At 43.3% G+C, this 12,115-nt stretch overlaps 1 protein-coding gene across 2 annotated transcripts in view; it reads right to left on the bottom strand.

Annotated features, from left to right (window-relative positions):
* Positions 1 to 2,738: 2,738 nt before the first annotated feature.
* LOC124147759 (rab GTPase-binding effector protein 1-like) overlaps positions 2,739 to 12,115 on the bottom strand; it is a 42,358-nt gene continuing 32,981 nt past the window's right edge. For both annotated transcript variants that reach the window (XM_046518513.2, XM_046518514.2), the window contains exon 22: positions 2,739 to 12,103. In XM_046518513.2, the coding sequence (XP_046374469.1) occupies positions 11,936 to 12,103 (168 nt within the window). In that variant the 3' untranslated portion in view covers positions 2,739 to 11,935. The remainder of the gene's footprint in view (positions 12,104 to 12,115) is intronic.

The following is a 12,115-nucleotide window of genomic DNA, read 5'->3' as shown; positions in this document are numbered from 1 at the left end:
AATCTAACCCTGGTCTTCGGCGTGATGAGCAAACGCTTTAACCACTAGACTACACCACCGGAATAAAGACCAGCGGGGTGCACTTGCATTGAGTGTGTGAGTGAGTGAGATGGGTGTGACACTTTGTTTGTTGTTTAACGCCACACTGAGCAGTATTCCAGCTATATGACGGCGGTATGTAACTAATCGAGTCTGGACCAGACAATCCAGTGATTGACATCATGACATCAGCTTGGTCTGTTTTGAGCATGCTCTACACGGAGTGGCACATCTCAGGTTGTGCTTGGTTGTTGGTTGGTTTGTTGTTTAACGCCGCACTCAGCAATATTCCAGCTATATGACGGCGGTCTGTAAATAATCGAGTCTGGACCAGACAATCCAGTGATTAATATCATGAGCATCGATCCACGCAATTGGGAACGATGACATGCATCAACCAGGTCAGCGAACCCGACCACCCTATCCCGCTACGACAAGCATAGTCGCCTTTTACGACAAGCATGGGTTGCTGAAGATCTGTTCTAACCCGGATCTTCGCGGGTCATTCGAATCGTGTGCTCAAAAAGAAGCAATCGTAGCGAATGGCTATAGAATATATGTCACAATAGAAAGGAGACCCTGGATATTCGATGGTGCCAGAAAACAATTACAAGTTTCAACACAGTACCTAATTCATGTGCACGTGTCTCGAGTCTCCCTCAAGGGGTTACATCAGCGCACATCTATGGGACTAATAAAGACATGTGAGGTGTACTGAACGCTTCACGTATTGACAATAGGAGAGCTGAATTGTCGTTGCGTCTGTTGCACTTACGGCCTTAATTCCCGAATCCCTACCCATCAGATCTCACGCGATGGCACACCATGTGAAAAGCAGGAATCTTTGAGTGGACGACACGCATGCATGCACGTACGCACGCACACACTTTAATTTTTCTCCTCTCCTAATGATACATGACCAGTCCCTTTCATACACACTGCTGTAAATGTTGATGATGATTAATTCATTTCATAACCACGCGCATTGTGAGAAAGATAAAGTCCCATGCATGGTGCTAGTGCTAGTCACAATGTTCACCCAGTGCCTGTGCGCTAAACTGATTGGCGAGTGAGTGAGTGAGTGAGTTTGGGTTAAAGCCTTTGCATTTTTGTTGTTTTCGTTCTGACCCACGTGAGCAAAGCCCAGGGCAACGAACCTGGTTGATCTGATTGGTGAAACCCATGAGCGCGAGCGCGATGGTGGGAGATAAACAACCCCAACCCTGACAAGTCTGGGAGTCAGATGATGAGAGTAGCCTTGAACAGCATAGTTACACCATCAGTCAGAAAGTGAATTGGGTTTAACGCCTGCTTTGAACAGTATTCCAGTTATATAACGACCTGTCAGCTTAATGTGGAAGAAAAGCCCATAGTGACGCAGGTCTCATACGTTTACCACTTTGGTGAAACCCACGAGAACCAGTATTGTACTGACAAACCTAGAAACATAATCGGGGCAAATCGGGATTCGAACCCAGGACCAAAGGTTTCTGGCATGACCAAGGGATGCAACTCTGCACAGTGAATTGCAGCGCCTCAGATAACTGGGCCACCCATGATCTACCACCCATGATTTACCACTTTGGTGAAACCCACGAGAACCAGTATTGTACTGACAAACCTAGAAACATAATCGGGGCAAATCGGGATTCGAACCCAGGACCAAAGGTTTCTGGCATGACCAAGGGATGCAACTCTGCACAGTGAATTGCAGCGCCTCAGATAACTGGGCCACCCATGATCTACCATCTGTTAGCTGCATTGGTACTTCTATGCCCTATGACAGTGTGGAGTAGCTAAGTGGTTAAAGTGTTCGCTTCTTAAGGCTAAGACCCATTTTCCATTCCCCACATGAGAGGTCATGAGAGAAATTCAAAAGTATTTGTGTTGATGTCCTGCAATGACATTTAGTGTTGTTGTTATCTGCAGGTGTTGATGTCATATGACTGTGTCAATGTTATCTGAAGGTGTCGATGTGATCATATGACAGTTGACGTTAAAGGTTATCTGCAGGTGTCAGTGTTATCATATGAAAATTGGTGTTGGTGTTATCATCTGACAGCAGTTGGCATTTTTACCCAACATGTGTTTATAATATCACCCAGCAGGTGTCGATGTTATCACCAAGCATTAGGTGTTGATGTTATCACATGGGAGGTGTTGACATTATAACCCAACAGTTGTTGATGTTTTCAGCCACCAGTAGGTGTTGATGTTATCACCTGACAGCAGTTGGCATTTTTACCCAACATGTGTTTATAATATCATCCAGTAGGTGTCGATGTTATCACCGAGCATTAGGTGTTGATGTTATCACATGGGAGGTGTTGACATTATCACCCAACAGGTGTTGATGTTTTCAGCCACCAGAAGGTGTTGATGTTGGTGAAGATGGTTTAAGATGTAAAACTGCGAATAAATTTAAACCAACATTTCTCATATTTTTTTAAACAAGTCTGTGCTGATTATATTTTTTGGAAGATTATTTCAAAAACATATACCTAAACGGTTTCCAAAGTTAGAAGTTGGTGAATATTTCTCTTCAGACAGATACTGGGGTCTCATAAAGCTTGCAGAAGATAATTTGTACATACAAAGTTACTGACCAATAACAGGTTACAGTGTGTAGGTCACCAAACTCAATTTCATCTGTTTCTAATCATTGACTGGTCTCTAACAAAGAAGCTGGCAAACACATAGAGATTGTAATAGTTTTATTCACAGACCATGGTGTGATATTCAAACACAGGTTGATGGTCACACTAACAGTGTCAAGAACACGTAGCAGAACAGAGAGCTACTCAAATCACTACTTTCTCTACAACTGCTATTTGTCCACAGAATTGAGAGACTACATTTGTACCTGTACATGACAATCTTGCTATTTCCTCAACACAGGGATGATAGGGACAACTAGTAAAAGTGAACTATGTGTGGCAAACACGGTCACTGCAATATGTTATTGTCAACAAGTTCATAAAATCAACATTGCATGTTGAATTGAAAGACTTCAGAAAGCAAGGTGGCTAAAACAACAATTGTCCATGAAGAAATAAATTATAAATAAATGCAGTACATGTATATCTAACATCGATGATAACATCACTACTAGCAAGGGGCCATGATCACACCCCACAGCATGGCTACCAGGGCTATGTTCAACATGTCACTTTGTTCAGTCAGTAAGGTTTGACATCACTTTGAGAAAATCTTTGATTTTGGAGTGTATCATATCTCCATTCTGCTGTGATAAATGCCCTGGACCCAGTGGCATCAGTGACATCACCATGTCCATTTCTCTCCTCAGTGGGGCAAGTGTACCAGACACAGCAACTAGGTCAGATCTGCTTTGCACTTCTTCTCTTTGGAGATCACATGTTCTTACACGATTACCCCTAACTCTTCCCAGAAGTTGAGGCACATGTTAAACATAACCCTACGTTGTACAATAGGTCAACTGGAGCAGCAGCTGAAACGGGGTGTGAGCCTTCCAGAGGGCTAGTGTTGTAGACAGACATTAGATAGTAATGATCACATCATATTTAAGTCAAAGCAGAGATGCTTATTCTTGCAATTAAGTCAGTAATGTTGATAGGAGTGATAAAATAGTTTGGCAAAAGCAAATTTTTCTTGTTTTATTGCTGCATTCAAATTGCACCCTATGTGAGCAAGACTGGTTTGACACAAAGTGAATAGTTATATCGCTGTCAGATTAATGTGGGCATATGGTCCAAACAGACACAGGTCAGAGAAGTTTACCACTTGGTCATGGGTGTGGTGCTGGCAAACCAAGGATCATGATGGAATCCAACCAATGACAGACAGATCCATCAGCCAACTCATGCCAAGACCACAGTGCAGCGAATACATCCAGGTAGGTTACCACCACCACTTAACACTCAGACCTCACTTCAAATCAATAGTTTACTAAGAGTGAGTGAGCAAGTTTGACCTGAACAGGATTTCAGTTTTATCATGGCATGTCAGCTTCATGTGGGAGGAACGTGATGCACTGAGCTGAGATCACAGGTATAGGACTGACAGAAACCTAGAAAAGCTCCAGTCCAGTCTGGAATTTGAAACCATGATCATAGGTTTCTGACGTAGCAAAGGGATGCAACTCTGCATAGCAAATTGCATCGCCTTATACAATTTGGTGACACATATCCTCTTCTAACAAATACATCAAAATGAAATATTACTCACAATCCTCATTTTGAACTTGATGCGAACATTCTGATACACCAGGTCCCCTCAACTGACAAGCGAAAAGTGTTTATGTCCTGTAAAGACCATCAAGTACAACCCTTTCAACCACCTAATAGTATTCAACCATAGCCATTGATCCAATACCTTTTAGAACCATGAGTGATGAGGAAGTAAGCCGATGTATAGGGAACATGTGAAACTGTACAGGAGTTCAGCTCTTCCTGCAGTGCTAAACAAAAACAACATACTCTCTTCCGTATTGGGAATGCAGCTTTGTGGTTAAATATCAGAACTCTTTGCAAAGTAAGAAAGCATTTGTCTGTTTTATCAGTTCTAGACAGATATAGTGAAGTGTGGAGTGAGGATAAGTCATAGCATATCAGTATAGGAAAAGGTCAATGTTGTACAGATCTTAGATGTTGGTAAAACTCATCTGTTTGAAGTGAGTGAGTGAGTCGGTGTGGTTTAACATGGTTTAAGCAATATTCCAGCAATATCACGGCTATGGACATCAGAAATGGGTTTCATACATTGTAACCATGCAGGGAATCGAACCCAGGTTTTCAGCATGACGAGCGAAGGCTACCCCACCGCCCAATCTGAATGAAGAATGAAATTGAACCAGTCCTTGTCCTAACCTTGGCAGAAGTCCCCTGATTCCTGACGGGCCCTGGGCAGTTCCTCATTGTAGGTGTAGTATGCAAACTGCAGCAATAAACACATTCAAATCTGTTCACCTGACAGGTAGGTCAAATAAAATCTTGGTTCTGTTTCTTTAAACAAAAACAATTTGAAGAAAAAAAAGTGTTTTGGATTTAGAATGCATGTTACCATAGTTACAGTTAATGGAATGAATGCTTGTGTGTCATTGAAGCTTTCTACACCATGTAGTGCTTCAGTAGAGTGCCACATCCTGGAACTGAACACGACAGAAAGCAGACTTAAAGGGTTACATTGTTGAGGATAACAAATAGTTACTTGAAACAATAAACGAATGATGGAACACTAACTTATCAAAAGCAATATGCATCAACAATACAATACACCATCCGCATGCCAGGTGTGAAGACATCCGCATGCCAGGTGTGAAGACATCCACAGGCCAGGTGTGAAGACATGCACAGGCTAGGTGTGAAGACATCCACAGGCCAGGTGTGAAGACATCCACAGGCCAGGTGTGAAGACATCCACAGGCCAGGTGTGAAGACATGCACAGGCCAGGTGTGAAGACATCCACAGGCCAGGAGTGAAGACATTTGCTTGCCAGGTTCGAAGACATCTGCTTGCCAGGTGTGAAGACATCTGCTTGCCGGGTGTGAAGACATCCACATGCCAGGTGTGAAGACATCCACAGGCCAGGTGTGAAGACATCCACAGGCCAGGTGTGAAGACATCCACAGGCAAGGTGTGAAGACATCCACAGGCTAGGTGTGAAGACATCTGCTTGCCAGGTGTGAAGACATCCACAGGCTAGGTGTGAAGACATCTGCTTGCCAGGTGTGAAGACATCCACAGGCCAGGTGTGAAGACATGCACAGGCCAGGTGTGAAGACATCCACAGGCCAGGTGTGAAGACATCCACAGGCCAGGTGTGAAGACATGCACAGGCCAGGTGTGAAGACATCCACAGGCCAGGTGTGAAGACATCCACAGGCCAGGTGTGAAGACATCCACAGGCCAGGTGTGAAGACATCCACAGGCAAGGTGTGAAGACATCCACAGGCTAGGTGTGAAGACATCTGCTTGCCAGGTGTGAAGACATCCACAGGCCAGGTGTGAAGACATGCACAGGCCAGGTGTGAAGACATCCACAGGCCAGGTGTGAAGTCATCCACAGGCAAGGTGTGAAGACATCCACAGGCTAGGTGTGAAGACATCTGCTTGCCGGGTGTGAAGACATCCACATGCCAGGTGTGAAGACATCCACAGGCTAGGTGTGAAGACATCCACAGGCCAGGAGTGAAGACATCCACAGGCCAGGTGTGAAGACATCCACAGGCTAGGTGTGAAGACATCCACAGGCCAGGTGTGAAGACATCCACAGGCTAGGTGTGAAGACATCCACAGGCCAGGTGTGAAGACATCCACAGGCCAGGTGTGAAGACATCCACAGGCCAGGTGTGAAGACATCTACATGCCAGGTGTATAAGCATAGTTACGTAGTTCCCATACATATATCAAATTCTGTCCAAAGTATTGTACAAAAGGAGCATATTCTTGTATACATCAATGAGAAGGTTGAAGTCTATCTAGTATGTACAGAAATAAATAATACTGAAGCTACTCATACATCCCCCATTCACTGCCGACCCACTTCAGACATTTACAACCTGATTGGGTAGTTGGTAAAAACAGAACTGAAAACACTTACAAACCCAAAATATACATAGATGTAAAACACATTATTGTTCATAACATTCTTTTTAACTTCACCACCCTACAGCCCTGCCACGCATAAACCATAAAGTTCTGGAAAGAAGATTCGACATAAAAATGCCTGTACCTTGAAGAATAGGTGATGGTTTGTGCACCTGTAAACACATTGCTGATACTTATTCTGTTTAACACACTACCAGTTACAGTCATTACAAATGGAAAATAGATGGGTCAATATGTTTGAGCCAGATAAAAAAGTGTTCTTTTCTCTACTGAGGGCCATTTACTACTGGGGTTGGTGGGTCAGAGGGAATCTGGGGAGGGTCACAAAAAATAGTACACATATTTGTGGAGGGTCATCAAAAAATGAACATTGCATGAATAAAACATATTGTAATTTAAGTACTTTGCATTTTGTCTATTCAGGGAAGGTCATGAAATAAAATGTACAATGACATGGGAAGGGCTTCCAACAATAGAACAAATGACAAGCATTAGGCGAGGGTCGTTATTCTCAGTACAGTAGTGCATCAAACACCTCTGGAACCCCTACCCCTGTAAAAATGACCAATGTACCACCAGATACATTTAGAAATACTGTTTCACTGCAAAATAAGCTTCTTTAATAATTTCACTGTTTCATTATTTTATTCAGGAAATTTACCCCAAATCAACCCTGACCATATGTTTTCATGTTTCATTTTTCCTGTTAACAAATATTTGTAAAATATTAAAAAGAAATAAATGATGAAGAAACTAACCACTCTAATCAGAAACTGTGAAAAACATGCGTCAGTCGTAACACATAAAGCTACCTTTGAAACAAGACATTACATCATAACTTGTTGACTTCAGATTCATCTTATCATAACAAATAGGGTTAAACTAGCTGCAGAAAAGCCTTTACTCAAAGGACAATAATCAGCCTAGGGAAGTCTCCCTTTACAAAAGTAGTCTAAATCAACCTGCAAATGATGAAATCATGTAGTTGTCAGTCCTGGCCATCAAGTAATAATTTACAATCAACTACGTAACTTATCATGGCTTTATGGACCATATTAGGAAGAAATGTCCTATGAAGTGAGGGAGAGAGTGTGTTTGGCTTTACAGTGCTTCAAAAGTTGTATTACATCTCAGCTTAGTGAGGAAAGAAAGTCAAATGATAGGCTTTTGTTTGTGTGTTTGTTGTTTAATGCCGCACTCAGCAATATTCCAGCTATATGACGGCGGTCTGTAAATAATTAAGTCTGGACCAGACATTCCCATGATTGACATCATGAGCATCAATCTACGCAAATTGGGATACGATGACATGCATCAACCAGGTCAGTGTGTCTGACCACCTGATCCTGATTGATGCCTTTTACGGCAAGCATGGGTTGCTGAAGACTATTTGTAACCCGGATTTTCAAATGTTATGCAATTTGCAGATGCTGACAACGCTGGTGAAAACCACAATCATGGACACTGACGCACAAGTGGAAGGTTCACATTCACGATTAAACTAAACCCATCTTTAGTGGCTCCTGGTATGGCTAGGGGAACACAATCTGCAAAGCCTAAATCCAGTCACACAAGATTTTGGGAAGTTCTACATTGATGTCATTACACATTAAGGCTACATAATCCTTGGCTTAGAAAAAAGTTATGAAGTTATGAACAAGTAATTGGGGGAATTCTCTCTAATAATACTGAACACATATAAAAGGAATAAAAATCAAACTTCAACCAATGAATAATCAATCAATACATCAGTGATCAAAGTAAATCATAGCATTTTCAATATGGCCGCTACATCGATCAGGATTAAAGTGAAACTTGTAATATAAACTTTCATCACACCATTTCTTTGATCAATTATTTTCCAATCACAGTTTGATCCCTTCAGCATTCTTCATGGATGTCAAAATGTTTAAAATGACTGTTGACAGTCGACAGGCAGACAGCCACAACCTCACACAAACCTTCCGTTCTGTTTGGACATGTAATAAAGAATCACTTCTGAGCTAAGATGAACATTGTGTTGATGAGCATGTGCTGTCTAATTTACTAAACTCTGATACAATATTCAAGAATATCACCAAATGTATACAGAGCACAATGTGATTAGCCACTGATGAGATAGTAGACAATACTTACAGCATCTGGTCACAGTAGGGTATGTTAAGCACCAAACTTCAAAATCAACAAAATCAAATTGCACCAATGTAACTACGGCAGGTTTTCTAGTTGCTTGGTTTGTGGATCTGCTGACCTCACAGTTTCACATATGTGGAATAAAGATTTAAGAACAGACATTTTTCTTCCTACTCTGATAACAAACTTTAGTAAGTGAATAAACTTCAAAATCGTGACATAGCAAGGGAGGTAACTCACTTGGTATCTATTTCATATTTTAGATCAGAAACCAATCCATAAATCAAGTTATGAAAACCGCCCAAACTACGATGAATGAGTGACCTCTACTACTCTACAAGAAACTCTATGTTACAAGTCTACATTATGACTTACTGTCTTCACTCAGATACAACTTAACACGTGTATCACATTTTCAAAATCTGATCAAACAACTTTAATATTCGAAGCACAAATAATCACTGAAATGTTTGACAGGTGAAGACGCTATGTGCCATTATGGACTAAAAGCGTGATATCTAAGAAACATTTCCTCTGTCTTGGATGCATGATCAATACAGGTTTACAAACATCACAGTCCTCCATCAGGTCTGAATACAGATGCGCAGTGTCCTAGTGATGCATGTCTACTTCAGGTCAGTGTACAACTCACCAGGAAGTCAAATGAGCCCTCATGGAATTTTGCGTGAAGCTTTGATATTGAAGAGTTCTCTGGTCTTAGTATCTTAGCTGATCTCCATGTTGCTGGAAGCAGGCGGTGGCTTGGTTTATTGGTGGAACATGTTCAAGGGTGATGGAGGATTGCACAAACTCATGAAGTACTGACAATGACTTGATGGTTACATTGACTGAACGGCAAGCGTGGTTCTCGATCACAACAACAGCTGACCATATACAAAAGTCCACAGAGCATGTACAGGAGCGAGGGCTATTTACACAAATATACACAAATAACAGATCACAGTAGGTGGAGAGTACAAGGTCATATCAGGGTCAGTATAACATTTTCTTGAACTGACCAACACAGAGAGCTGGTTCTGAGACTGGACCAAGTTGCGAGCCATTACTGTAGGAGCTGGTAGAGAGTCCACCAGTGTTGATGCATGTGAAGTCGGCATGTATTACAGCTATATCACCTTGGACTTTGTCATCAAGTCTGGACCAGACAAACCAGCAGTTGATAGCATGAGCACAATCCAGTCAGTGCTTGCCATGTTGTCAGATCACAGGACAAGGGGGGTACTGGGGACCCACTTGCACAGAGCTGGCATAACTGTTCTTCATAACTTGTTAAGCACATGCCAGTTATAGACAAATCATGAAAATGTTATTTGCCATTTAAGGTCCTACCATCTTGGCCAGCAAGATTTCACCCTTAAGAATGCTTCACATATTGTACAGCCTGCCTGTAAACACATATTCATACACACACTGCTACTAGGAGGCACTAGCTACACAATGTCCGATCTTATGCTTGTTGCAGACACAGGAGGGGGTCTGGTCACCATATTCGGGGTAGGTCTGCTAGACACACAGCTTACAGACATTCGACTTCTGTTATGTCAGATCATATCTTTCATTATTAGAGGCTTTACTTACTAAGATGGAACTGCAGACAACAGTCTTCAAGCATAAGTACTCAAAGAATAGAACTTGGGTCTTTGGCAAGGTGTACCACTGTCCTACACTCAAAAGTAACAAAAACTCCAATGGATAACCACTAGCTCAAACAGTGGAAACATGTCAAAATATTCAAAAAAGACATTCTCGCCAAAGATGTCTATTACACTGAGACTGCTCCTGATAATGCCCCTCTGCTTCCAGAAGACAAATGCCCTATTTCAGCCCCCGACCCCAAAGTGTACTAGATTCTCGGAGGAAGGTCTGTGGCAGTCTCAGCCCCTGACCCCAAAGTGTACTAGATTCTCGAGGGAAGGCCTGTGGCTGTCTCAGCCCCTGACCCCAAAGTGTACTAGATTCTCGGGGGAACGTCTGTGGCTGTCTCAGCCCCCGACCCCAAAGTGTACTAGATTATTGGGGTAAGGCCTATCCCTGTCTCAGCCCCCGACCCCAAAGTGTACTAGATTCTCGGGGGAACGTCTGTGGCTGTCTCAGCCCCCGACCCCAAAGTGTACTAGATTCTCGGGGGAACGTCTGTGGCTGTCTCAGCCCCCGACCCCAAAGTGTACTAGATTCTCGGGGGAACGTCTGTGGCTGTCTCAGCCCCCGACCCCAAAGTGTACTAGATTCTCGGGGGAAGGTCTGTGGCAGTCTCAGCCCCCGACCCCAAAGTGTACTAGATTCTTGGGGAACATCTGTGGCAGTCTCAGCCCCCGACCCCAAAGTGTACTAGATTCTTGGGGGAACGTCTGTGGCTGTCTCAGCCCCCGACCCCAAAGTGTACTAGATTCTCGGGGAACATCTGTGGCTGTCTCAGCCCCTGACCCCAAAGTGTACTAGATTCTTGGGGGAACGTCTGTGGCTGTCTCAGCCCCCGACCCCAAAGTGTACTAGATTCTCGGGGGAACGTCTGTGGCTGTCTCGGCCTCCAACCCCAAAGTCTGCTAGATTATTGGGGTAAGGCCTATCCCTGTCTCAGCCACTGACCCCAAAGTGAACTAGATTCTCGGGGGAACGTCTGTGGCTGTCTCGGCCTCCAACCCCAAAGTCTGCTAGATTATTGGGGGTAAGGTCTATCCCTGTCTCAGCAGCGGCCCCAAAGTCTGCTAGATTATTGGGGTAAGGGTATCCATGTCAGCTGCTGAATCCAAAGTCTGCTAGATTCTTGGGGTAAGGTATATCCCTGTGTATCCCTGTGCATCCTATCCCGTAGGAGTGAGTGCATGAGTTTGGTATAAGACTGCTCTGAGTAACAGCTTGATGTGGTAGGCAAGTCCAAAGTGATTCAAATCTTAGAAGTTTATCACTTTGGAGAAACCCACCTGCACAGGCATAGTGCTGACAAGAATCATAATCTGGGCAAATCTGGCATTCTAACCCACAATGATCACATTCTAGCATGGCTAAGGAAGGCAACTCTGCATGGCCAATGTGGTGCCTTAGGTGACTGGGCCACCAGTGGCCCCTATCCTGTAAGACAATGTAATGGTACAGTTGTGACTCTGATAGAGCAATGGTCTTCTCCACATCAAGTAAGACAGGCTAAAACATGTCCCTAGTCGGGTGTCGCCGGGGGTTCTGTACTGAAGTAGGGTGTGGCATCTTTCACCAGTATTGTATGACAGACATCACATACTTTGGAAGGTTTGAAGTTGGGCCCGCTGTGCACTGTCTTGGATGTACACTCGTTACAAAATATCTTTCCACAGTGCCGACAGTGATGCTGCAACAGAAG

Source organism: Haliotis rufescens, unplaced genomic scaffold (assembly GCF_023055435.1).
Source record: "Haliotis rufescens isolate VD_foot unplaced genomic scaffold, xgHalRufe1.0.p SCAF_36, whole genome shotgun sequence".
In the NCBI taxonomy this organism is placed as follows: Eukaryota; Metazoa; Mollusca; class Gastropoda; order Lepetellida; family Haliotidae; genus Haliotis; species Haliotis rufescens.
The sequence above is the reverse complement of the archived record's forward strand: the minus strand, read 5'-3'. Positions and strand labels throughout refer to the sequence as shown.